This window comes from Bactrocera tryoni, chromosome 4 (genome assembly GCF_016617805.1).
Source record: "Bactrocera tryoni isolate S06 chromosome 4, CSIRO_BtryS06_freeze2, whole genome shotgun sequence".
Lineage (NCBI taxonomy): Eukaryota > Metazoa > Arthropoda > Insecta > Diptera > Tephritidae > Bactrocera > Bactrocera tryoni.
The window spans coordinates 12,923,117-12,948,835 of NC_052502.1; the positions used below are offsets into that span (position 1 = coordinate 12,923,117).

The 25,719-nt window shown below is 37.7% G+C and overlaps 6 protein-coding genes across 8 annotated transcripts in view; 4 read left to right on the top strand and 2 right to left on the bottom strand.

Annotated features, from left to right (window-relative positions):
• LOC120775077 (mast/stem cell growth factor receptor Kit) overlaps positions 1–15,317 on the top strand; it is a 48,578-nt gene extending 33,261 nt beyond the window's left edge. The window contains exons 2-17 of one of the 3 annotated variants that reach the window (XM_040105068.1): positions 6,269–6,467; positions 7,997–8,024; positions 9,339–9,419; positions 9,472–9,554; positions 9,658–9,802; positions 9,858–10,038; positions 10,185–10,423; positions 10,497–10,549; positions 10,835–10,989; positions 11,143–11,182; positions 12,800–12,965; positions 13,037–13,191; positions 13,252–13,444; positions 13,511–13,646; positions 13,723–13,828; positions 14,787–15,131. In XM_040105068.1, coding sequence (XP_039961002.1) covers positions 6,336–6,467; positions 7,997–8,024; positions 9,339–9,419; positions 9,472–9,554; positions 9,658–9,802; positions 9,858–10,038; positions 10,185–10,423; positions 10,497–10,549; positions 10,835–10,989; positions 11,143–11,182; positions 12,800–12,965; positions 13,037–13,191; positions 13,252–13,444; positions 13,511–13,646; positions 13,723–13,828; positions 14,787–15,131 — 2,238 coding nt within the window. In that variant the 5' untranslated portion in view covers positions 6,269–6,335. Of the gene's footprint in view, positions 1–6,268; positions 6,468–7,996; positions 8,025–9,338; positions 9,420–9,471; positions 9,555–9,657; positions 9,803–9,857; positions 10,039–10,184; positions 10,424–10,496; positions 10,550–10,834; positions 10,990–11,142; positions 11,183–12,799; positions 12,966–13,036; positions 13,192–13,251; positions 13,445–13,510; positions 13,647–13,722; positions 13,829–14,786 lie in introns of those variants that run through there. The other 2 variants (XM_040105070.1, XM_040105071.1) reach the window with 2 other exon arrangements.
• Positions 15,318–15,459: 142 nt separating this feature from the next.
• Positions 15,460–16,969, bottom strand: LOC120775079. The gene is made up of 3 exons (XM_040105073.1): positions 16,671–16,969; positions 16,293–16,437; positions 15,460–16,228 (listed from the first exon to the last, which is right to left on the bottom strand). The coding sequence occupies exons 1-3, from the start codon at positions 16,825–16,827 to the stop codon at positions 15,739–15,741; spliced, it is 792 nt and encodes a 263-aa protein (XP_039961007.1). The 5' UTR covers positions 16,828–16,969; the 3' UTR covers positions 15,460–15,738.
• A 427-nt stretch (positions 16,970–17,396) lies between these two features.
• Positions 17,397–18,137, top strand: LOC120775852. Its single transcript, XM_040106222.1, has 2 exons — positions 17,397–17,605; positions 17,664–18,137. The coding sequence occupies exons 1-2, from the start codon at positions 17,494–17,496 to the stop codon at positions 18,110–18,112; spliced, it is 561 nt and encodes a 186-aa protein (XP_039962156.1). The 5' UTR covers positions 17,397–17,493; the 3' UTR covers positions 18,113–18,137.
• On the top strand, positions 18,102–19,116 carry LOC120775851 (cell cycle checkpoint protein RAD1). Its single transcript, XM_040106221.1, has 2 exons — positions 18,102–18,272; positions 18,332–19,116. Exons 1-2 carry the CDS (start codon positions 18,123–18,125, stop codon positions 19,046–19,048), a joined length of 867 nt encoding a protein of 288 aa, XP_039962155.1. The 5' UTR covers positions 18,102–18,122; the 3' UTR covers positions 19,049–19,116.
• Positions 19,117–19,353: 237 nt separating this feature from the next.
• On the top strand, positions 19,354–21,104 carry LOC120774504 (protein screw). Its single transcript, XM_040104184.1, has 3 exons — positions 19,354–19,603; positions 19,677–19,870; positions 19,928–21,104. The coding sequence occupies exons 1-3, from the start codon at positions 19,440–19,442 to the stop codon at positions 20,857–20,859; spliced, it is 1,290 nt and encodes a 429-aa protein (XP_039960118.1). The 5' UTR covers positions 19,354–19,439; the 3' UTR covers positions 20,860–21,104.
• LOC120774503 (calpain-C) lies at positions 20,951–24,069 on the bottom strand. Its single transcript, XM_040104183.1, has 2 exons — positions 22,870–24,069; positions 20,951–22,745 (listed from the first exon to the last, which is right to left on the bottom strand). Exons 1-2 carry the CDS (start codon positions 23,592–23,594, stop codon positions 21,431–21,433), a joined length of 2,040 nt encoding a protein of 679 aa, XP_039960117.1. The 5' UTR covers positions 23,595–24,069; the 3' UTR covers positions 20,951–21,430.
• Between the last annotated feature and the right edge of the window lie 1,650 nt (positions 24,070–25,719).

The window sequence follows — 25,719 nt, forward strand, 5'->3', positions numbered from 1 at the left end:
GTTGGATGAGTATATTTTTTCCTTCTGAGGTTAATACTACTACGCGTTTTAGCTCCCACTGACTCCTCCTTTTTCATATCAACTCACCAGAAGTAGCCAGAAAATTTTAAAATAGCAACTAAGTCAGCAGTTAGCCTTAATTATTTAGAAGTATAGAGTATGGTGCGGTTTAAGGATGGTCCCACGAGTGTCAGGGCTGTGTAAACGGAAATAACGTGGATTTCAATATGTCTAAGAATGGTTGACTCGCCGGTTTGCGAATGCTTACTAAAAATAACAAGTAAAATAAGAAGGATAAAGCATGAAAATGCTTTACAAAAGGAGCGCAAAATGTGAGGTGCAGCGACTTGCGACTAAATACTCTTAAATATTTTGTCGTGATCGGGCAAAATCCTTTTGGCGTTTTATAATAAGTTTCCGCTGGAAAACTTTTTCGTTTGACGAGATATCTTCACGAAATTTGGCTTGTTTCATTATATAAGGGAATAATGCAAACTCCAAAGAAATTATTCAGATTGGATCACTGTATACTTCCCTTTGGAAAGAACGAATGAACTCAATTACTGATTTTTGATCTTTGAAAAAAAAATAAATAAATTATGCAAGGAGCGTTCCAAAGTAAACAGGACTTTTGAATCCAGCGCACCCTGGTGGCGCCATCTATATGTCGACTGCGTTAGAATCTGCTAAGATAGCAGATTATTGATTGTCCAGTGAGAATTTCATGACATTTCATAGATTGGAAGTGAAGTTATTGCGTTTTAAGTGTCAGCATGTTTGTGTTATCGGTGCGAAAATGAGCTTCGAACAAAGAGCCAACATTAAATTTTGTTTCAAAATTAGTAAAACCTTTACCGAACCGTTGATGAAACAAGTTTATGGCGATGATTGACTATCCCGTAGCAAAGTGCTCGAGTGGTTTCAACGTTTTCAAAGCGGTCGTGAGAACATAAATGACGATCAACATGTGGGCCAATCAAAATCCCTGATCACCGGAAATTCCAAAGAAACTGTGCGTGAATTCATCAAAAATCAGCCGAAATCATCATTGAAATTCATGGAAATGGAATGGAACATCGATTTAACGCATTTTGACCGAACATTTGGGCTTACGAAAGGTGTGTGCACGGTTTGTTCCGCACAAATTGACTGACGACCAAAAATTGCTCAGAGTCCAACATTCGATCGACGCTTATAACGATTATTTGACCAAAAATCACATTTTAACCATTAAGCACTCCCCTTATTCACCTGATATGGCATCATGCGACTTCTTCCCTTTCGGAAAAATGCATTTGCCCATGAAAGGAAAGCGTTATGCAGACGTAGAGGCCATTCAAAAGGCTTGTACCGGCATACTGGCGGCCATACCGGCCAACGCGCTAAAACACTCGTTCAGCATGCTTTTGGACCATGCATAAAGCTTTATTGAAGCAGAAGGAGACAATTTTGAATAAATTAAATTGATTTTTCAAAAAAAAAAAGCATATGTTCTGTTTTTTTTTTTTTAAAGTCCTGTTTACTTTGGAACGCACCTTGTATTGCAAACTTTTAAATTCCTATTGATTCTTTCACTTTCCAGTATACAAATCAAGACGCAATTAATATAATGCTACTTTATGATCAAAATTCGTTAAATCTAACCAAAACTGTTCAAGCCCGTAGGTACCGAATACGTGGAACCTAGTATCGATGACCGAAAATATTGGTCCATGTATGGGATATACAATTGAAATTTAGAGAGAGTCCTGTCCTAACAATAGTCACGCTGTGTATCAAAAATGGGTTGAATATAATATCGGGATTTTCGAACATCCGGCTGACTTTATTCCATACGAAGAATACAGGTACTTTATGAAACCCTCTATACTAAACAAAATGATTTTCGTTTTTCTAACAGACCTTATGTGACTGTGAGTATGGGAGTTTATGTACATATATAAGTATATTTGTATATAAAACTGCTTGTATTCCAATCCTCTGGTTGACGTTTTGCGCCTTAAGATATTTCCCTGGCTTTGATTCTTGCAAGTTGCAAGAGTATAGAATATCCGGTTGCGGTTTTGAATTTAGCCTTTCCTTACTTGTTTTAAATATTTCCGTTTGATCTTTGAAAGAAAAAATTCCATTCTTTTTTCCTTACTCCCAGAATAAACTTTGAAAATTATCCAATTTTAGGTCTCAAAGTTGGCGTAATTCTTTAAGCTGTTTTAATTGACAGTATTGACAGGCGCCAGCTGACAGATAGGCAGATACAGTTGCATTTAAAGCGCTTAATTTAAAAAATCCTTAACTCATTACATTGTCTTCGCATTTACTGATAAGAACACTTAAGTTTTTTCTTATTTTGCTTTCTGCAGACCGCCTACGTAACATGTACCTGTAACAATGTATTGCATAAACATATGTGCCCTAAGTACTCAGTTCACATCAATAAACACAAAATGGAAATGGAAAGCACGTGTTTCAATCAACATTGTCATCGAATAAGTATATAGTAATTAGTCTTACTGCCATTAGTCTCAGTGTACATAATGCGATATTTACATACACTTGTATGTACATTAGGGTGTTTTTTTTTGAACTATTAATTTTTTTCAATCCCGGCACGAAATTTTCTTGGAAATACCCTAAAAAAAATTCCCTGAAAATTTTAGCCCTTAATAATAACATTAAGAACTGGACCAAGGCCTGTAAAAATTTTCCATAGAAAATACACTACCATCGTGAGTTTTTATCTTTAAATTCTTACAGATCAGAGGAGTTTTATGGCATCGCTTTGACTTTAGACGCATATTTCTCAGAATTGTTCACTCTACAAAAGTGCCCAGTGCAACAAAGTCGTAACTCACACCGGCGAGGTCGTACGGGGCTCTAAACCTGATTTTTCCACGAAATTCGCATTTTTTTGTACATACATATATATCTCGTAAATGACAAATTTGTATGAAATTTTATTTGCTACAAAAAAGGTTCGATGTCAAAATCGCTATCATTGATACTTCTCGAGATATTCGGCTATTTAAGTAAGGCTTTATAGAATTTTCATAGATGGTACGTAATAAAATATCTATGAAAATCCTATACAGCCTAATTTAAAAGGCCGAATATCTCGAGAAGTATTAATGATAGCAAACCCATAGTGTTTCTACAAGGTACCCATATTTACAAAGCAAATAACGGGTGATCAAAGTAGAGGTACTTTTTTCAATAGCCCTTTTTGACAGATCACACGTGCGTGGTGTCAAGCTTTCATGTTATTTTTCATAAAGGCCGAATATCTCGAGAAGTATTAATGATAATGATTCGGAGATTTTCACAGCAACTCGGACGGACGTATGGAACAACTTGGCACATATTACGCCGAGATCTTAAATTGAATCCGTACAAAATACAGCTTGTGCAAGAACTGAAGTCCCTCGACCTTCCCAAGCGACATCGCTTCGCTCTATGCGCTCTCAAAAAGTTCCAAGAAGAACCGACATTTTCGAGCCACATTTTCTTCGGCGATGAGACCCATTTCTGGTTCAATATGTAAACAAGCAAAATTAACGCATTTGGGACAAAGAGCAACCTGAGGAGATTCAAGACTTGCCATTCCTTCCAGAAAAAACAACGATTTGGTGCAGTTTGTGGGCCGGTGGAATCATCGGTCCATATTTCTTCAAAAATGTTGCCGGTGAGAACGTAACCGTCAATGGCGACCGTTATCGCGCCATGATAACCGACTATTTGATGCCTGATATTAAAGCTCGTGATCTCGCTGACAGTCGATTTCAACAAAACGGCGAAAGTTCCCACTGATCGCATCAATCAATGGATTTATTGCTAGAACACTTCGGTGAGCAGATAATTTCATGTTTTGGGTCGTTTGATTGGCCACCAAGATTATGTTAAATCACACCGTTAAACTTTCACCTGTAGAGATATGTAAAGTTTAAAGTCTATGCGGACAATCGCGCTTCGATTCTAGCCTTGGAGCAAAACATCGCACGTGTCCTTCGCCAGTTATCAGTCGAAATGTTCGAACGGGTAACCGAAAATTAAACTCAACAGAGAGGCCATCTGAGACGTAGCCGCGGCCAACATTTGAAAGAAACAATCTTCATAAATAAATGCCAAAGAAGGTCCTTTGAATGAACATTCCCCATTAAATTTCAAAATTCTGTGTTTTTTCTTAAAAAAGTAGAGAACCTCGAAATGCATCACCCTTTATAAGTACCTATGTACAACATAGACAGTCGTACAATGAAATCGATGCGAATCTTAAGGGTGGGCGGTGTACTTATAACACCAATCCATCCACGCATTTTTACCGCATGTTGACATTTCGCCACACAGGTGGTCGCGCCTGCACACCCTCTCTATATATGTAGCGCAAGTAGATGAACGTTTCTGAGTTTTTAACGCTAAATTTACCAGAACGTGGAGGTTACTTTAATTGATGAGCTTTTATTCATTTAATTTGCTGTCGCTTCGCGCCGGTTTTGGTGGTTACAAATCGCAATTTGTTTTGTATCCAATGACACATACATATGTAATGATAAAAGACATTTGGATACGATACGTTTTGCAAAATGAATATGTATATACCTTTACATATCTACGATTGGTTTAAGGAAAATTGTGGCATTTAATGCTAAAATTGATTAAATTTAGAAAGTTTATAAGCTTAAGGCTTAGCAGGTATTAGAGGTGAGTCAGACTTTCGTACTTAGACTTTTATTAGGTTATCCGTTTCTCTGCAGCTGACCTTGGTGATCCTGCATACTCGTAAGGCCTTCCACCTCAGCCTTATCCGCCAGTTAGCACTCTCGGAAATTTTATTGTGTATCGTTTTTAGAGGCTTACGTATTTCTCGGAAATTTTATTGTGTATCGTTTTTAGAGGCTTACGTGTTTCATGTACCGGTTCGGTAGCCGATTGGTCTTGTGGCCCGGAACTCAGTATATACATAGCCGTTTTCCGCTACTATCTTCCTGCTTCTAAGAGACTCAGATTGCTGTTCAAAGTTACTCCCTGATACGTGGTATGATCCTTAGGTGCTAGCTGTACACCTTTGAGTTTCGTGGGTTTCCATATCCTCCTTGTACCGCCTTGTAAAGAGATCTTGTACTCTTTGTAAAGAGATATTGTACCACTTTGTAAAGAGTACCATATCAGTACCGTCTAAATGCCTCTAGTGTTATTTGTCACGTTACTAATTGTGTCTAGAAACTTGCCCGTCAATAGTATAGCTAGATCATCTACATAGGCTATCAGTTTGGGTTTTCTTTCTTCAAAATTTTCCAGAAGCTCATTTGCTAGAGTGTTACAGTGACTACAGGAGAGGCGACAGTATGGACCCTTGATGAGTTCCTGTTCGCAGTTCAGTAGAGCTTACATGATTGCAAGCTCTATGCAGACTACTTCCAGACTATTAAAGACTGCTTCATTGCCGGCATTATTAAATGCTGCGCTTATTTCAAGAAAGCTGTCCAGGGCATATTCTTTATACTCTAGAGCTCTCTCTATATCTAAGGTTAGCGTGTTAAATACATTCTCAATGGACCTATGGGCATGTTGTGGTTTCTATGTATATTTATTTTTATATGATTCTAAAGAATAATTATTCTAACCGAAACTGAATCTCAAACCATTTGTGTTTTAATTCGAAGACAACCGACATTATTCAATTCTCTATGCATTTTATAAGTTATTCAAATAATGTTTAGTAAATTTAAGTAGCTTGTATATTTTGCGGGCCTAGACTAGTCTAGATCCCTCCAAAAAGGCGGAATTTAGACAATTTTCTTCAATTCTTGATGTAAAGAAACTCTGTCAAGCTTTTTTTACGTGTAATCAACCTCCCAAGGGACAAACTCAGGCTACTTGTCGCAATCCACACTGGCCACATTAAGCTCAAGAAGCACTAACATAACATGGGAATAGCTTCTTGTGCAAATTGCCGGTTCTGCGACAGGAAGCCTGAAACGCCAGAACACCTGCTAATTGACTGCATAACAGTCTGCAGACGAAGGATAAATATGCTGGGGTTAAGTGAGTCGTTATGACTTGGGAGATGACACAATAGTCGCCGGTGCAACCATCATCTATTTATCTTATCTTATCAGGCTTTATAAAAATAACCGGCAGCTACTGAGCCAACCTTAGGTGACTTGATATCTACATATATTTTCCAACATACATACATATATTATATAATCAATTATTATTTACACTCAAGATCTATAAAATTAATTTTTGCATTTCTTCATTTATCTTCCAGCAGAACTCATTGGTTCAAATCCACAACAAAATGACTGGTGCCGTTGGAAAATGAGTAGTGTGTAAAAATGTGTTCGAAACTCTTGTATCTGCAGTGTGTGACCATCTTGTTGCTTTCAATATTAACGAACGCTACTTTGCGTTTGGCAACATCCACAACAACAACAATAGGCGCAGAAGCCGCTGGCGCTCCTGCTAAGGTAAATATTTGCAAACGAATGAAGACAGAACTAATACATATGTATGTGTGTATGTGTAGTGAAAAGCTAAAATATTTGTAAAAAAAAACTATGCAGACATATGTGTGTTTATTGTTATCATTATTGGCTACAATAAAATAATAAAAATAATAAACTCTTACATCCAACAGTAAGGCTGTTAAAGCCATTAACATTATATTGTATGTAAATTATTGAAAATTATCTCAGGCGCTTTGTGTATCAAGTAAAATAAATAATAATAAAAATTATTTAATAAAAAATATTTTTTAGTATATTTGATGATTTGATGTATTACCATGGTGCAGAAACCAAGAATTGTCGGCCCATAATTCCGGCGCCTTTTTATAAATATCTTCGCGCAAACGATGCATAACACTCAAATAGTATTGCTTGTTGACAGTTTGGCCGGTTGGAAAGAATTCTGAGTGCATCACATCTCGATGATCGCAGATAACTGTCAACATAAGCTTGATTATTGACCTGCTTCGGCGATTTTTTTTCGGCTTCGGCTCTCCTTCGGCCGATTCATCATCTGTTTCTGGGTCGTAAGCATAGATCCAAGACTACGTCAGTAGTAATACGTTGCTTGACACCCTGGTGGTCACAGACATTAACACGACGCTGTGTTTCGAAAAGATTTAGTGATTTTGGACCTGATCCTTCCGATATACCAGAAAGATCTCTGACTGTTAGTCGTCGATTCTCAAACATCAATTCTTTTATTTTGTTGACAAGTTAATCGTCAGTTGATGTTGATGGCTGTCCGGGACATGGTTCGAGGTGAACGGGTTCTCGACCCGTTTTCAATGGGTTTCATTCTAACAGCTTGGTTGCAAAGTTCGTAGGCTGATACATAAATGGTACTACTAATATTAAATGCATATGATTTTTTGTCTGTACCTACCTAGTATAAATTTGACAGCTGTCGAACTATTTTGAGTGAATCAATTTGTGTTAGTTTAAGATTAACATTGCTTTTTGGGGGAAAAATACTTTTGAACTTGGTTTGGATCGATCAACATTATTTGGACTCTGCACTATTAATAAAATCAACCGTTGAAAAGTGGTTTGTTAAGTGTGAGTAAGAGTATGCTCGCTGGAAAGAAATTTAGCAACAATAAAGAAGTAATCGCAGAAGCTAAGGCTTATTTTGAGGCTTAAATCCAAAGTATTAAAAATGTTGTTGTAAAATTTGTTTACCGCTATAATCGTTGTAATGCCCTTGCAAATAACTATGTTTAATAATAAAATCAAAGTTTATCAAAAACAAATTTTCTCCATGTTAGCCTTCTTTGAACTTCTCAACTCACCTGTTACTATGACTTTTTTTTATTTTCACAAATTATCTATCCTAATAAATAATATAATCTAATTATAGTAGGAGCGCATAAACCAGCTAAACAAACAAATAGTGCTGCCAAGCAATTTTAAAATATTTTTTTTATTAAATTATTATTTTTTAATGACGAATAATACTAATATAAATTAATAAAATTTTCTTATTACAGCGATTGACTCGTTCTGGCAGAATAACAGGTAAATTGGCAATGGACAAAAATTTTCCGATTTCGGCGCTTTTCAAGTTGATCACGTATTATACATTCTGACAAAAAAGTACCTGGAAATTGTAAATAAAAAAAATATTTATTTAGTCATCAATATTTATTTTGTTGCCTTCAAAGTCATACCCACCAGATGTAATACACTTAAGCCATCGATTTTCATACTCAAAATATCGGCCAAAGTCTTTCGAACAAACTCCCGAGAGTTGTCGAGCTCTCTTGCTATATCTTAAGCACTTGCCCGACATTTTTTAAGCACCATATCCATAACTTTTTTTTTTAATTTTTGTCAGTTGAAGAGGTCGAAGGTCGTCCAAAACGAGGCATGTCTTCAACGATCTCTCGACCGTCTTTGAATGCTTTGTACCACTCGTAGGCTTGTGTTTTTGATAAAACTAAATCTCCGTAAGCCTTTTCCAACATTTGTAACGATTTCGCATACAAAATTTGATTAGAAATACAAATTTTGAGACAAATTTGAGACAACGCACTACTGAGTTGTACCGACTTAAGTAGAGGCTGAACAAAAACCAGGTTGACAGATCGCGATTATATTTGGTATAGTAATTAAGAACAGTCCTACCAACTTAGCAAAATACGTACCGGGTACTTTTTTGTCACAATCTGTATACAAAAGGTCATGGTATAGTTCTTGAGAGTGGTTCATTAAATCTCTTGACTTTGGAATAAAAAGGGTCTTAAATATCTATAATGTGATTTTTTTTTAAATAATATGATCTTTTTCATTTAAAATATGTAATAATAAACTTGAACTCCTCCCTTCATTCGTACATTTGTCATTCACATCTTTTGACATCACTTACACCATTCTGAGAGAAAATAATAAGAACGCTATGTAAAGAGCAATGAAACGATTTCACTTCTCCTAAGGCGGAAAAGCACACTATATAAGAGGTGTCCCTGATTCGCTAAGCCTTGGAGAGTAGCGAATAGAACATAAAACTGGTATAAACCGCATAAAGTGGTATAAGTCAATAGAGGTAGTGGAATAACAAGTCTGTCACCAGTGCTAATTTAAACAGTTTTTAAAATTCATGATGCTGTGGTTTTCAGAGAATCTTCCATTTCTGATTTCAATAAATTAAATAAGAAAAAGGCGTTTTAGGCGTCTCTGAGACTGATTGAATCATTCTTTTAAGGATATCTTAATAAAAATTTCATAAATCTCTCTAAGTCTAAGCATAAAGTCTCTGAGACCTATTGAACCATTCTTTCAAGTTTAGCAGCTGGATATCTATGTAAATATAAATTTCATAATTCTTCACAGGTGTTACCACCAATGTAACATTGCATGAAATAGGCGATATTGTGCAACTATTAATCAGCTGGGATGACAATTTACCAAAAGGTAAATAAAATATATTTTCAAAAAATAAAGATTAATATGTGTGGACTTATAGGTACCTCATACAATGTCATTGTGACTGCCACAAACTACACGAAGTGCAGTGAACCGCCTTGTAGTGTCTACGGTGTTATTAAGGTTGGTAAGAGAACCGAAAAATGTAGTGCTGGATCTAAAGTTTTCATAAATGTGATAAAAATTTCGTACACTTTTTAACCGAATTCATATTTTTCAAATACAGGACACCAAAAGCATGATCATACCGGAGAATCCAATGACGCATGTGGATCAAAACGAGTGTGGCTTCATGTTTGGCTGCGATTATACAGTATTAGTGGAAACATCCAATACGATGATATCCGAACGGGCGACCGTGTCTGTGCCATGTGAGACAAAGAATTTGGTGATTGAGAGCTTCTTTCTTATTACTGTCTTTCGTAGATTGCATAATGGGCGTGTGTTCCTGCCGACATGCCGCAACGCTACCGAAGGTCTTATCATCCGTCAATATACCCGATAATGAGACGATCATCTTCGATTGGGCGATAAAATATGAGAAAATAATGGACAAGCATAATCACGATGCCATAGATACAAATAAGCATTGGAAATTATATTTAATGTGAGTAAGGGATTTTACTATAGAGAGCTTATGCTCCAATGAAAGCTTAAATGACAGTTTAACTGTCAATTTATGATTGAAAATATATTTTTTGAAAACTAAATTATTTTTTTATTTTTTATATACCTACATTTTAACATTCATAGCATCAGCGAACAAACCAATCCTTCGCTTTCGTGGGGTGGTCGCCTCTTACCCATCACAGAGCATTTGTATCCCATAAGAAATGTAACACAGCTTAACACTAAGGGCACCATGAAGGGTGTCTTCAAAATACGTATACCAAAAGAGAAGCAACTAGTTGCCAATGCTGTGCTCAAAATTCGCTCATATATAATAGACGATCTGCAGTGCGGCGGCCCAGAGCATTTCTCAAATGTTACGGGTAAGTTGCAATTTCCTACTGGGTTAGTTGATATGTGTTTAGGTTATCTTAACATTTGTCTTCACTTTTACAGTTCCTGATTTTTTTAAAGTATACGATAACATTGACGCTGCTGACTTTGATTTGGTAAGTAAAAAATCGCCAAGAAAGACTTGAAAAGATCACAAAATGGTACTAACCCTATACCCTAATAATTACCGTGGGTTTCCTAAACATTCCAGACTACCTTTAAATGGCTTTAAAAATGTATCGAAAAGCATTTTTTCTTATTACTATTATTCCCATGCGAGGTGTGGTCAAAAAATAACGGGAATTTTAAAATACTATATGTACCTCTAACCTTTAGGAACACCATATTTATACCACCCTACCCTAAAATACTCTCTAAATACACATTTATTCTCTCCACAGGGCATTGCCTTAATTATTCTCAGCGCGCTTTTCCTCTGCATCGTCGTTTTGGCCTTGACATTTTGCTGTTGGAGACGTAATAAAATTGCCAAATTCCATAACGGTGTTCTACCGAAGGAAGAGCATTGCCTGGCGCCATTTTCCACCATGGTCGAGTGAGTTTGCTTTGCGCTTTCATTTTATGATGATTTCCAATATATCTCTTTGATTTTTAATAAGATTACCGTTGTATTTGCATATAAAATAGTGCAGAGTTGCCAATTATTGGTTTTGATTTTATTAAAAAGTTATTTTCCTTTTACTTTTAGAATGGAAGACAACATCAACTACGTCGATAAATATGTTGAGGTGAGTAATTGAATGAAATTAATTTTTAATTTAATGAATTAAGAGACGAACTGGAAAATTCCCTGCAGCTTGTCTGAAAACTTTGTGTCTAGTTTAGTCATATTCCAAAAGAAAGTCATATAAAACCTCTCCAGAGAGTTTTTTTAAAACAGCTTTTGCCACAAATCATATTTTATATCTCTTTTATCTCGAAAACCCCTGAAAGTGTTAAAAATCAGTGGAAGACTCATGCTTCCATTCTCAAACGTTTCACTCATTCCCAAGAAAAAATTGAAAAAATTACAAGACAGCAATAACAGCTAACGTCAAGTCAAGTTTTTCTACAAATTTGCTTTAAAAATTATGGGTGATCCACTTTGAGATTCATTACTTTTTTAATGAAAAAATGCAGAAACATCCAATTTAATGGGGAATATTTACATATTATCATTCGAAAGAACATTCTTTGACATTTATTTTTTGAAGATTATCTCTTTCAAATGTTGGCCGCGGCTACGTCTCAGATGGTCCATTCGATGAGTCCAATTTTCGATGACTCCTTTGAGCATTTCAACTGGTAACTGGCGAATGAGACGCGTGATGTTTTGCTGCAAGGCCTGAATGGAAGCGGGATTGTCCGCTTAAGACTTTAGACTTTACACACCGAAGTATTCTTCAAATAAATCCATTGATTGATGCGATGTGTAAGAAGTGGCGTCGTGTTGTTGAGACCAAATGTCGCCAAGATTCTTCGAGCTTCACTTTCAGGCATCAAATAACACTGTGGAACATTTTTGGGATTATTGTCTGGGGGGTGAGAAATTCCAAGTCAGGGTGATGGTACTAGATCAGTACAGTCAAAAACAATGATTTTAAAACGAAAATTTCAACATGGTTTTAGTCCACTCCTTAAGTGTTCCGCTCGTTCAAATTTAGCAGTACCGAGTTAACTCATTCTACCAAACATCAATTGTTTCTTCTGAAAGTTTTTGCTTTAATCTGACTAAATAATTTATTTAAAATTAGATATAAATTAAGGTGGTCCTTAATATTAGTATTTCATATCCGATATTATAAAACTAAGCATATCTATATTTCAATAATACAGAGATTCGGACATAAATTATTTATATGGATTGAGGAAAGGTAGGACTTTTAAGATTGCTTCATAAAGAGCGAACGGGACTGAAAGTCGAAAAACCGTGTATATGGAAAATGTACCAAGGATCATGCAGACCAACTTTGCCTCAGGGAATATGGGTCCAAAAATGGTTTCGATCCAGTGACTTTTAAGGCAGTTTTTATGAGTCAAAATAATTTGTTCGTGAGATATTATATTGAACATTTGTTGGAATCGGGCGGATCAGGAACTATATCATATATGTGTATCCCATACAACCGATTTTTTCAGATAATTTTCGCCTTAAAAATTGCTGGCTCAAACCGGTTTTAGGCCTACAGTTTCTTAAGCAAAGTTGTTCAGAATGATCCGTAGAGCAATTCCCGCATACGCGGCTTTATGTTATAGAAAAAAAATCAACCCACTCTAATGTATAGTGCAATCACTTTATATATTAAAATAAACAGTAAATATTTGAGGATTTGAGATTTAACAAGCCAAATATATTTCATTCTCAGGAGGCACAAGCGAAGGGCTTGGCTGATGTATTCGAAATACCTCACAGCGCCATACAGATTGGTCCCGAAATCGGCGAGGGTGCATTCGGACGTGTCTATAAGGCCGTCGCTGTCAACATACGACGAATGCGCGGCAGCACCGTTGTTGCTGTAAAGCAACTGAAAAGTGAGTACGGAGAGAGGATCTACAATATATAGATGGAATGTTTAATATTTAATTATTGTGAAATTTTACAGAAAATCCAACTTCGGATGAAGTGGGAGAATTTCTAAGTGAAATCGAAATGTTGAAGGGTGTGGGCACACATCACAACATAGTGAGCTTCTTTGGCTGCTGCACCATACGACCGCCATATCTGATGATCATGGAGTTTGTGGGTCGTGGCGATTTGGTAATATTTATGGAGGCATTTAGTTTTGTATTCCGTAAAATTTTCTCCTGCTTTCTACAGTTAACTTATCTGCGTACCGTGCGTCAGGGTTCGACAAAATTCAAACCCAACGGCGACGTCGCCTCGTACACAAATCGCGAAACAGCCGAGCAGCCAAAGCCGAAGGTGAAATATATTGAATTGAAATTATCCACACAATCGGTGGATAGTGAATATGAGACTGAACGTCAGCCGAAGACATCTGTCGCGGAGAGTGAGTAGAAATGTCTTATAATAACGAAAAGTCAATGAATTTGTAAAAATAAAAACTCTTTTATAGCAACCTATACTATAGTTGAAGACGAGGACTATAATGAAACATTTGAGTATATTTTGGATCACAAAGAGTTGCATAATTTTGCGTTACAAATCGCGAATGGCATGCGATTTCTGGAAGAGCAGGAGATAACTCATAGGTGAGTTATTTCTCATCGTACAAATTTAAACTCTTAATTTAAATAAATTCTTTTATGTTGTTATTTTAAATTTCAGAGATTTGGCTGCGCGTAATGTACTCATAGACGATCGTAAGACCTTGAAAATATCAGATTTTGGTCTATCCCGCCATGGTATTTATACAAATACAAAAACTCGAAAGGTTCGTATTTTGAAATCCGAATACATTTTACAAATTTTTAGGGCTGTTTAACGAAGTTTGCTGACAATTATTTTCAAGGTTACAAATTTATATTTTTAAGACCCGAAGGTTTGTACTATGTTTTTGTTCGTGAATGGTATCGAATTTAGCTGCAGTCGGCAAGCAGTCGAGTGATGATGTAGTTAAAAAACGAGTTAGTCCGAAGAGATAGGGTCTTGGGGATCAAGTTGTTAGAATAATCGACATAGATGTTGTTGTAGTAGCTACCGAAAATCTCTCAAGAGGATAATTTTGATCATTTTATTGAGGTGATCGAATCTTAAGACCAAAAATAGTGCAGTTTCTTTGGAGTTCGAGAGATTGTGGGTCTAGGGTTTCTAAACCTTATTACTTAAGGTTAAAATAAAAAGCGATTACGACATATTTGGACCAAAAGTGACACCCGGAATTTAGTGGGATCTGAGAATATTTCACTTAAAATATTTTTTACGAGCGTAATTTTTTTCTTTGATTATATTTTAAAGCGGAGCATGCAACAGGTCTGTTGACTGAACCTTACGAAACAAATGTTTGGTCCAGCTGGAATAGTTTTTACAAAAATCAAGGAATACAAAGAGCTTGCGCAACTTTTAACAGAATTTTTGTATCACGGTATTCAGCTTTTATAGGAAAGTAGATACCATATACTTCGTGTTCCGCAGTTCACGTTAGGTTAGGTTAATCTGGTAGGCCAATAAGCCACGCATAGACTAGTTTTGGTCATTTGCGATAACAGGTGGAGTTCAGTTGCCAGCCCCAAGTAGTAGGAGTAGTCATCCTTTAGGATGCCGGTTTAGGTTCATCAGAGAATATATGTGTATGTTTATATTTTAATCTAGTTAAAAGCTCGTTTCTAATCACGACTTGAGACAACTCAATATTATTTAATATATGTTTATGTGTGCTCTTCTCTTTAAAGCTACCACTACGTTGGCTCTCTATTGAAGCGATACGTGACAATATCTATTCGAACAAAAGCGACGTCTGGGCATACGGTGTCGTGCTGTGGGAGATCGGCACTTTGGGCGCCTCACCATATCCAACCATCAGCAATCATGAACTCATACCATTTTTGCTGTCCGGCAAAAGACTGGAGAAACCTGAAATCTGCACGGATCAGGTTTACGCCATAATGATGCAATGTTGGGATGAGAGCGCGGAAAATCGTCCCACCTTCGAGGAACTCTACAGGGCATTAAGCCCCAGTGCGGCCTATGTTGATATTAACAGTCTGAGTGATGATTATGTCTTTCCACCGATTTAGTTAGTAAATATACAATAAGCAAATGTGAGCAACGAACATTGCAATAGTTGTAAAATAGTCTAAGTTTACACAGCATGTAAATATGTATATAGTTTAGGTATTTGTAAATATGTCAGCTTATATTTGTATATTCTTAAAGATATTAGTGTATGACTAAAGTGTCTATTGTAAGTCCGTGTAAAATGCTTTTATAAAGTGTTTACTATATGATTGTAATAAATAGTAGATAAGATGGTTTTACAATTTGTAGCTGTATAGATTAAGGAAAACCAAACAAGCTTTTGGCGAGAAAAAAAATCGAGGAATATTTAAGAAATAAAAATTGGAGTACATTTTAAACAGCAAAATATATATTTACATATAGAGATATGCTACTTTAACGGCTTTTTCCTAGCTACAGGTCAGTCAGAGAACATAAAACATATGCGAAAAACGCAATATGTTTTAAGTTCTCTGGGTCAGTACAGTATTCAGTTATAACAGCAACAGATTCTGCTTTCACTGAAATTCACGCAGAAGCAGAATAGTCAATGCAGTTATACGATTTGTTTAATATACACAAAAACCAAAATAAAAATTATAAACATACACATGTACATATCAGTATTTAAACAACCGATTCATTGCTGGAACCATAGTCAACTTCGCTTTCCTTCTCACTTTCATAGACTATTTGATTTTTTGTCAGATAGAACACCTCAGTATTGGCGTTTCGCTCAGCCAAAGCAATTTCCTCATTGCCCACTAGCTGTGAGATTTGCAATTTTATTTTCGCAATCGACAATGGCGGGAATGTGCGCATAGTGCTGGCAATAGATTCGAAAAAGATTTGCAAACTGTCATTCTGCGCTAATTTTGGCGCTTTCGGCGGCTTAGGCGGTAAAGGTTCCAACACAGTTGCACGTTTTTTGCTAATTAATTCTGGCGGTGTAGTTTGCTGGATTTCGGCAACGGCACTGGTTCGTTTTCCGGCACGTCGTGGCGATTCTACGGGTGGCGCTGCTGGCGTGCGTTCCTTTTTCGTTGTTAATACGGCGTTGCGTACCTTAGCGCTGTCAGTGTGCTGCTTTGAAGGTCTGGTGTTTGCTTTCACGCTACTAAAGTTGAGAGGAATATTAACAAGTTTACTTGGAATTATGTTTTTACATGAATGTGACTTACGATTTCTTCCGCAGGGAAGTGTCCATTAAGAACATAAGTGATTCGTCTCGTTTAGTAAGGGGCGCTACCGCGCCATTGCCTCGCTTATCTTTGGTTCGCATAAAGTAGTCTCGCATGGTGGTCCATTTTCCCTTAACGGCTTCAGCTGTAATTCATATGGTAGATTTTTATTATATGTACATGTATGTATGTATATGTATATATGTAAGTATTTTTAAGTAAAAAAACATAAAATGAATATTAGTCTGAAAAAAGCTGCAGACAAGCGCTCATCGGCTTTGTCAGTGCTTGGGTCTTCCAAAAATCACTGACAGCAGTTGATATCAAGAAAATTTGTTTATAAACGCAAATAGAAAAAAAAAACAAATAACTGCTCACCTTTAATATCGAGCTGCTCTGCTATTTCAAACCATAAACGTTGTTTCTTCTCACTGTCACGGAATTCTTTGTGGCGCTTATTATATAGAATTTCGTGATTTCTTACGAAATCAATTATTTTTTCCTCATCCTCAGTAGTAAACTTAATTTTCGTCATAATTTGTAAAAAACTTCACAACACAAACAATATAAACAATTAATATACTGCTTTATTTCTGTTTTTGTTGCTGAAATGATAATTTCTGTAGTTGCACACGTTGACCAGAGAACATAAAACATATAATATAATAATTTGTAAAAAACTTCACAACACAAACAATATAAACAATTAATATACAGCTTTATTTCTGTTTTATGTTCTCTGCGTTAACATTACTGTATATGAATTTATGATTATTTCTGTTGGTGGGCATTCTGTTTCTGTTTCGATTAATAAACAAAGAGCAGAGAATGTACAAACAGAGAACAGAGAAATTTTTTCTACACATATTCTAGTAAAGTGAGTATTTTGTTTATATATGGTGTTTTATTATTTATAGATAATAGTAAATTATTGATAATATTTCTTCCTATTTTCATTAAAATAAGCAACAACAATAATTTATTATTTAAAAATGTAACGCATCGGTATTTTAAGTTCTTAGTTATCGATTAATGAATGTAAAACGTTGCAACTCTGTTACTTGTTTACGAATGAGGGTAAATAAGCCGAATAACAAATTACACATGTTTTTGTTTTAGATTTCCCGGCTAATTGTGTTAAAAATATTTAATTCGATTTCAAGTTTAAACTCTATAAGATAATCAAGCTTCTACATGTCAAATGCAATTGGAAGCGAAGGATACCTTTCCAGCGAAACGAATAATTGTTAAGCTAATCGAGGAAGCACTGCAGCAATACGAACGAAATACAAGCGCGCTGGATATAGAGTCAAGTAAGTTTCATGCATGCTTCAATGGAAAAGCTAAAAACTTATTCCTTGCTGTTTTCAGTTATAGAAGTGCATACAAATCATTTATTGCAACAACTCAAAGCGCTTTTGGGCGATATCCTCGTAGAGGCATTGTGCATTTTGGATGAGCAAAGCATAATTTTATATACCAGTGAAAGTTGTGCTCTTGCCGAGATACAAATCAAACATCAACAGTACAGTAGCTCTGTTTGGTTGTTTCCTGGCGTGAATTATTGTAATTGTCAACAATTCAACGAGCGTGTATTGGGCTTGTCAAGTGAGCTAGAACATCAAACTTCAGCCACACAAAGTGAAAACGTGCAGCGGAGTTATACTTGTGCACATGTATTGGCATTGCGTCTCGCACAGTTGTTACGTCCAAAGCCAAGTTCTTACAAAGTGGAAGAGGTGACAACACAACAATTTAATAATTTGAATGAACGAATGGAATGCACCTTTTTAGAAATATTTAAGCAAAATTCGCCGTGAAAATTAACGAATGCAACATTCAAAGACCCTGTATGAAAAGGGACTCTTAAAGAATCTAAAAATGTTAACACAACGTCAATATTCGAATTTCAAATTTGTAGCGCGTTTGGATCAGATCAAGACATTTTACACCGGCATTAAGGCTTTAAATTTTGAAAACGTGAGTAAAATAATTTCAAAAATAAATAAAAAAGTATTAATTAAATAAATTATCAACAGAATGGCAAGTTTCAAATAAGCGAAGAAGGCCTGCGTGTCACCGTGGAGGAGGGTAATTGTGTGCAAGCAAATCTTTATATGACTGCAACATGTTTTGCCGAATTCCATGTTGTCGATACGGTGACCTTTGGTCTAAATATGAATATCATCTCCGAGTGTTTGGGTCTATTCGCCGGCATACCATGCAGCTTGAAAATGTTCTACAAAGGCAATGGTGCACCACTGGTGCTCGTACTGCGTCCTAACGATGAACCTGATATATCAGCAGAATGTTCTATTAAAACTACCAACGTCGATGAAGTTATAGACTATAATCTTGATGAGGATAGTGCTAGCTTAAATGTGGTATTTATACGCGGACCGGCACTCGCGTCACTCATACAAGAGTTAAATAAAGCGGCCGATGAATTGCGAATAACTTTGTCACCGCGCACGCCACATTTTAAAATCGAGACATTGGGTGTGATGAAAACCGAGACGTTCGTTGAAGTGGCCAAAACTAGTGATATGATCATGTTGTTCAATTGCCGCGAAACCACGTCGGCATGTTATCGCAATACAGAAATGCGTATGACACACAAAGCACTGGCAGCCGCCACAAAAGTTGCGATCAAAACGGATGCAAGTGGCTTACTTGAAATGCACTTTATGATGCAATCCGAGGAGCAGGCGGAGGTGTATGTACAGTTCTATATAATGCCGTTGGCGGATATTTAGCATTTAAAAATTTGTTGCTGTTATAGCGTGTACACTTTTTTCATTTTATATTATAGTTTCTGTGAAATATAAAAATCACAAAAAACATTTATACTTATACTTAGCAAAAAGTTTAAAAATAAATTAAGTTTCACTACCGACAGTAAACTTCTCTCATTTATTACTTATTTAGTTATGCGTAAACTGTCAAGGGTTAATAATCCTGCTAAAATTACGACCGCTCATTTATGTTGTTCCTTTTGTTGTTTGCTACCTGTAGTTATGTGCACTTACGCTAATCACCGTTTAACACCCGCCATTAGTACCTGCTTGCTGCTTTATTTAAACATAACTCCTCAACTAATATTTCATACGCATCCAAAGTTTAGCTAAAACTAAAAAAACTTCAAAAATGCTACAACAAATATTATTTTATCGCGTATTTATTTTATTGACGTGCTGTCTAGCATTTATATTTGCACAGCAAGAGAACACACCAGACGCAATGGCGCAACTTGCCGATTTATTAGGTTTGAGTCAGGCCAGCGCGCGTCTCAAAAGACAACCATCATTAAGGTGAGTACTTGCAATCGCTTGGAACGTTTTGTGCTGAAGAAAAACTAATTGATAAACAATTTCCAACTCACAGCAATTCAGCGGCGAAATTTTTGCTTGAAGTTTACAAAGAAATCAGTGAAGAGGAAGAAAAGAATTTACCAGAAGTGCTACAGAAACAACACAAAACGCGACATAAGCGAGCGATCAGCGAGGACAACTTCATAACACCTTTCGATCGCAGAGAAATTGAGTTGAGCAACAACATAATCACATTCGCCAGCAGATGTGAGTTTGAGCATTTGCGGTATACCTTTTCGTTACTCATTGAGTTTTCACTTTCAGCCTTGTCATTTAATTCGATTTCTGCACCTTTGGGCGACATGCTCGTCAATTTTAATTTGAATGACATACCAAACGACTTGGAATTAACACATGCCGTTATGCGCTTATACCAAGATCCGCAACTGGGCCACTACAACACGCATACTGATTATAATTACACAATCGCCGTCTATAAGCCCGTTGGCGAGTATATGCATCGCGTTGCATCGATAAATGCCACCACCGCCTTCAGAGGTTGGCTGGAACTGAATGTAACGCATGTGCTCAATCAGTGGTTACGCTTTCGCACGCTTAAGCAGATACTCTACGGCAATGACTTGCTGGTTGGCGTCACATTGCATACGCCACACAGAAAAGCGGGAACCAACGCTAAATTACAACAGGTCGCTGCTACTGATATCGGTTTAGTGTCGCCGCAAATGCAAGCGGAACTCCTTGACCTGCAGCCCTTCATTATAGGCTACTTCAATGGTCCCGATTTGATGACCAAGATGCAACAACGTTCTAGTCAACAAAACAAACGTCGTGTGCGGCATGTCGACTCCTTTCGGCAGCCACCAGCGCCGCATTTGCCGCACACTATAAATATTAACAAGGAAATCGTTTTTGAGCCACCCAAAGCATGTGAGCGACGCAACTTCACATTGGATTTCAAATATTTGGGCATGGAGAAATCGGTGATTGCACCGAAAACTTTCGAGGCTTTCTACTGCTTTGGCGAATGCAATTTCCCCTTGGGCACTCCGATGCATAATGCCACCAATCATGCCATTGTGCAGACGCTGATGCATTTGAAGCGCCCAAATCTACCGAAACCATGTTGCGTGCCAGTCAAGTTGGCCTCCATATCCATACTGTACTCGGTCAATGAAGATAGCGTGAATTTGATGCGTTTCTCGCACATTGTCGCAAAGGAATGTGGTTGCCGTTAAGTGCTGACGTATTGTTGGCGGGGTGGAAGACGAAATTCAAAATTATTTATCGTATAAAATAAAGTAGCATAGTAATTATAACGGCAACATGTAAATACATACATACATATATTTAATTATTGTAAATTTGTTACGATGAACATAATGAGATTTTGCTTGCTTACATACATAAGTATATACTAAGTGTTAAAATGTAAGTATGTGCGCGTGTGCATATATAAAAAAAATGTGTTAACAACAATTTACTTTGTCTGCTTTTATTTGGGGTAACTGTGTTGGCTGCAACGAAGTAAGCTTCAGTAAAACGTGTAAGACTTTTAATGGTCGTAAATATTACATATTTTCACCATATTGTCAACAGTATTTGGAGTATTTGTTTTCAAAAACGCCACTACGTTAAATAGTAATTATGATTTTCGTATTTTTGATTTAAGGTACGTCAGAATTGCACATATTAATTGAACTAAGCTCAAAATAGAACCGAAAATAAACAGAATTTCAGACATAGCCTAGAAATGACCGACCACTGCTGCAGCAATCGTTCAGTTTATAACAATTTTCAACACTATGATTAACATCTCAGCACACATTTTATCCAGTCGGACATTTCAATTTCGATAACATTGTCTTGATTGTGATCCTTGCGTTGGAAGTAATCGAACGCGGCGGTCAGGTGCAGCACTGCGGATGCAAAGTCGCTCAGCCGCAATGTGCCATCCTTCCTTATGTAGCGTTGCATCAGACAATTCATTATATCTGTGCTCAATTGGAAACCGACATCGTAGAGTGCGTCACGCAAGCGTTCGGCGCGCAATATGCCGGCCTTTTCTTTTGTATAAATCTTGAAAACACCCTGCCATGACTTCAGATTAACCATGAATGTTTTGAATTGTAGGAAATTGATGCGTCCTGTGCCGGTTTTGTCTTGCAATGCAATCACCTGACGACATATATCGATATTGGCGCAACCTTTGATGTAATCGTTGGGCAAACACGCCTCCAGCAGTTCGTGCAATTCAAAACAGTTGATTGTTTTGTTCTCGTCAGCCAACTGCATGAACACTGGCTCATATTGACAGACATTTTTGATTTTTGTTGTCTCCACCTCGGTCTTCAAAGCTGGGAATGGATCTAACAGCATCATTGTTTGTGTTTCAAGCAGTGAGAGACGCAATGCTGCAGTGCCCAAGAAGCGTACGGTGAAGCTGGTCTCCTCGCCGGGTTCATATGTGGTGGGCATAAGCACATATTGACCCACTTCTAGCTGGCAGCGATAGCTTACGTGTCGCGTGTTGCCGTAGTCTGAGTTCAGGAAGCTCACCTGTGTTTTGAAGAAATCTTTTGGTAGGCATTCACTGAACTTGCCCTTACCGCCATTTGCCAAGCCATTTAATTTGTACATTGAAAAGCCAATGACTTTGGGCTCCACAGCTGTATGTTGATTCAATGCAATTACAATTTCCTGCTGCTCTTGTATGTTCAACAATAGTTGCGGATTTATGTGAAAGGATTCGTGATTGCGGCAACCACCGGCTGTGACACCACGCTTCCACTGACCTTGGAACATTTTCATTTGCCAGCGTTTAGGGCGTTCTTGCAGCGTTGTCTCGTCTTTTGCTGTGTCAGCGTCCAGATAAATGCATTCGAGGCTGGTGAATGTCTGTGTGAATTCGAGGAACGACATCCAGAACTCACCAGCATCGAGTTGGCCGAAAAGGCGATCACGCTCCTGCACTGAAACGCGTTCCCACGATGCCGAGAGCGCTGACCAATCGCCTTCAAATACAGCATTGTTGTCGAAACCATTGCAAGCGAGCGGATCTTTCAAACGCACCAACTGCACCGCATCCCCCAGCAACGTCTCTACTTTATCCAGCGAAGAAAGTCTGCGAAAAGTATTAAAAATTTGTGAAATAAATATGCAAACAATTTAGTTCAATACTAGCGTATATGGCTAGGCGTTAGTGCTGCTAAGGCAATACTAGTCCACCTACGCACGAGCTCACTCACCTGTAGTTAACATTGAATGCGACACCGTTCACCAGCCGCTCAGCTGTACTTTTGTGTTGTCCACTCGCTGTGCCGCCCGTTACTGCAATACACGTCACTATGCAGGTTGTTTCCAGATGCGATTTCAACTGTTGCGGCCGCAGCAGATCTGTGGCATTAGTGCCTGTCTTCAGTGGTATACACTCTACCACGCCACCAAGCAGATCGCTGAGACCATCAGAACGCGTGCCATATTTAAGTGCTTCATAAGAGCCGTGCAACTTTGCAATCGCCTTCTCCAGCAGCGATGCCCAGTAACAGTGTGATGTTTGTGGCTGTAGGAAAGCCAGGCGTCCATTTATGGTGGGCAGGCGGTCGTCAACGAGCACCTCCACCCATTCACCACACCACCACAAACGAAACCGAAATACACCGTGCGCTTTGTCAAGACTCTGATCTGCGGGCACAACGCGATAGAATAGATTGCGCAACGAATGCAAAACGCCCAAGCATGACACCAGCCAGCGATCACCCATTTTGCCCGGAATGACGTCAAAATTTTCTCCTTCATTCACGAAGCACGCCTGCTGTGCTTCCGCAATTTCCGCTATGCGCCGCCACTGGAATGTAAAAGGCGGTGTTTGATAGTAGAAAACTGATGATTGTACGGCGGCAAAGTCGGGATCCTCCCATAGGATATTGCGTGCCACACAATCAGCTTTGATGCGCTCATATCGTGAGGTCATTGCGTAGCGTTACGGTTCCACAAATGCACCTGTTGTCTTCATGCAATTAAAAATATGATTGTTACGAGTTGTCTAGCTGTCTACGACTTGCCACCAACACTTGCAGTTCGTGTATTGCTGTAGGCTCCGTAATAATCCAATTGGAGCTTAAGCAACAACAATAACATTTAAGACATACACTCCCAATTGGCAAGTACTAAGCAGGTGGTTTGCTTGTCACTTACAGCTACACACTAAAATTGTTTATTAAAGGTTTACCGTCTTGCTGTCACGAAATTGGTAAGAATTCTAATATTCTTGACGCGTACGATTTGTTTTTGGACTTCTTTTCCGTTGACCTTGTTTGATTGAATTCCACAATCAAGTCGAATGTGCACACACGGTGGATTCACAACAAAGTGAAAGTTGAGACAAAAAATTAATGCAGAAACACAAAAGTGGAAAAGAAAACAAACTGGTGTAAAAGACTGGGCCAAAAATACGCATGCGCAACTTGTTCGAATGATAAAATAAATATAGCGAAGTAGCAACAAAACGTAATACGCAAAATAACAAAAGTGAAATAAAAGGAATTGTGAAAAGCGCACAGGGTTGCAGTTATTTGTAGCTAAAAAAGTTTCGAGCTAACAAATTAAAAGAAAAAATTATTAATTTTAAAAATTCATATAGAAATTATTTGATTGTTTGCTTTAAAATTAAAATCTGTTGTTGTATTTAAAATGTGATTATATTTGTTTTAGATAATTGGCTTCAGTTTGTATTTGAGTCGTCAACCTTGGTAAGATATATCCCTTCGCCGAGAGATGCCGCTGTTGAGAGCCTGTGGCGGCATTTTACAACCCATTAAACAAAACAAACACGCTTGATTCACAAGCAACTATTTCTTCGCTATCGCTTTGCTTGAGACTTTTCCTAAATCACAATGACTCACCCAGCCCCAGCAAATTGAAAAATTCCCATGCACTGCTAGGCGCTGTGTGCTATTGAGGCGATGTGATTCCTATCCATGGATCCAAGGACTTTTATCCTGCGCCTACAGACTGCAGTGTAGTCAAGTAGCCTTAGGATCCATGTTTCCGAATAGGGATCGCATCGCTTCACTAGCACCCAGCAGAATATTGGACTTTATCAATATGCTGGGGCTATGTGAGCCTTTGTGATTTAGGAGAGGGCACAATTGACTTAAGGATCTGATTACATATTTAAACCTTTTAAGGATGTAATAACCCATTAGCAACCGCAATGAAAGGACGCAGACGCAGACGAGTCGTTGAAGCTTCATTATGAGAAGACCTATCGAATCCTGCGTTGCTTTCGGGGCCCAAGCCACTGATCCGTATGTGATGATTGGTTGTACGACAATGGTGTACTAACAGTTGACAATCCTTGGCTTGCAGCCCTACTAGTTAGCCGAATGCACACCATAAGCGCTTTCGTACCATGACCATGGTCAAATCAACATGCTTCTTCCACTGCAGAATACAATCTAGCGTGAGACAAAGAACATATTATTCATCTCTATCTATCTAAAAGACCATTAAACTGTTGTTGTTAGAACGGCAGAAAACATCCCTGGTATTATTTGGAAGAATACTTCCGAGTTGAAAGTTCTTGGCCGGATTAAATGCCAGGTCTGTTTCCGTCACGTAGACCTGATTGTCGTGGGTAGGGGTCATTAAGGTCGATGGAGTTTACTTTGCTGCAAATGTTACTTTTTACTGTTCTTCCCATATCTCCGGTCGAGAGATAATATCCCCTACTAAAGTTCTACAGCATGAAACTGTCAAGATTTCAAATTCATATTATATTTTGAAGTTAAAAGTTCGGCACCCAGCGGTGATAATCTACCTTATCGAGGTTCTCAATTCGGTGTTGCCACTTTAGAGATACTTGATGTGTGGACAATTGGAAAATCAATTCCATTTATGAAACGAGATAAACTTGCCAACAACAGGTAGAAATCTGAGGGCCTTATACGGGACTTGGCCCTAACTAAAATCCACACTTTGAGAGTTCTGTTTAGGTAACATTCCGTCTTTGAGGACCTTAGGCTATATTCACGCTCACATACATATGTCATATTGCTGGCTAGAGACCGATTTTAGGTCCAGGATGTCTTAGACTC

What these genes read in the sequence shown, in the direction of transcription:
- LOC120775079 (XM_040105073.1), bottom strand. Translation starts at nt 16,827, where the DNA reads ATGACGAAAATTAAGTTTACTACTGAGGATGAGGAAAAAATAATTGAT. An exon ending in AGAGCAGCTCGATATTAAAG is followed by an intron (nt 16,438 to 16,670) that starts GTGAGCAGTTAT and finishes TATGAATTACAG; the next exon opens with CTGAAGCCGTTAAGGGAAAA. An exon ending in ACTTCCCTGCGGAAGAAATC is followed by an intron (nt 16,229 to 16,292) that starts GTAAGTCACATT and finishes TCTCAACTTTAG; the next exon opens with TAGCGTGAAAGCAAACACCA.
- LOC120775851 (XM_040106221.1), top strand. Translation starts at nt 18,123, where the DNA reads ATGCAACATTCAAAGACCCTGTATGAAAAGGGACTCTTAAAGAATCTA. An exon ending in AGGCTTTAAATTTTGAAAAC is followed by an intron (nt 18,273 to 18,331) that starts GTGAGTAAAATA and finishes AATTATCAACAG; the next exon opens with AATGGCAAGTTTCAAATAAG.
- LOC120775852 (XM_040106222.1), top strand. Translation starts at nt 17,494, where the DNA reads ATGCAATTGGAAGCGAAGGATACCTTTCCAGCGAAACGAATAATTGTT. An exon ending in CGCGCTGGATATAGAGTCAA is followed by an intron (nt 17,606 to 17,663) that starts GTAAGTTTCATG and finishes TGCTGTTTTCAG; the next exon opens with TTATAGAAGTGCATACAAAT.
- LOC120774503 (XM_040104183.1), bottom strand. Translation starts at nt 23,594, where the DNA reads ATGACCTCACGATATGAGCGCATCAAAGCTGATTGTGTGGCACGCAAT. An exon ending in GCATTCAATGTTAACTACAG is followed by an intron (nt 22,746 to 22,869) that starts GTGAGTGAGCTC and finishes TACTTTTCGCAG; the next exon opens with ACTTTCTTCGCTGGATAAAG.
- LOC120774504 (XM_040104184.1), top strand. Translation starts at nt 19,440, where the DNA reads ATGCTACAACAAATATTATTTTATCGCGTATTTATTTTATTGACGTGC. An exon ending in AAAAGACAACCATCATTAAG is followed by an intron (nt 19,604 to 19,676) that starts GTGAGTACTTGC and finishes TCCAACTCACAG; the next exon opens with CAATTCAGCGGCGAAATTTT. An exon ending in AATCACATTCGCCAGCAGAT is followed by an intron (nt 19,871 to 19,927) that starts GTGAGTTTGAGC and finishes TTTCACTTTCAG; the next exon opens with CCTTGTCATTTAATTCGATT.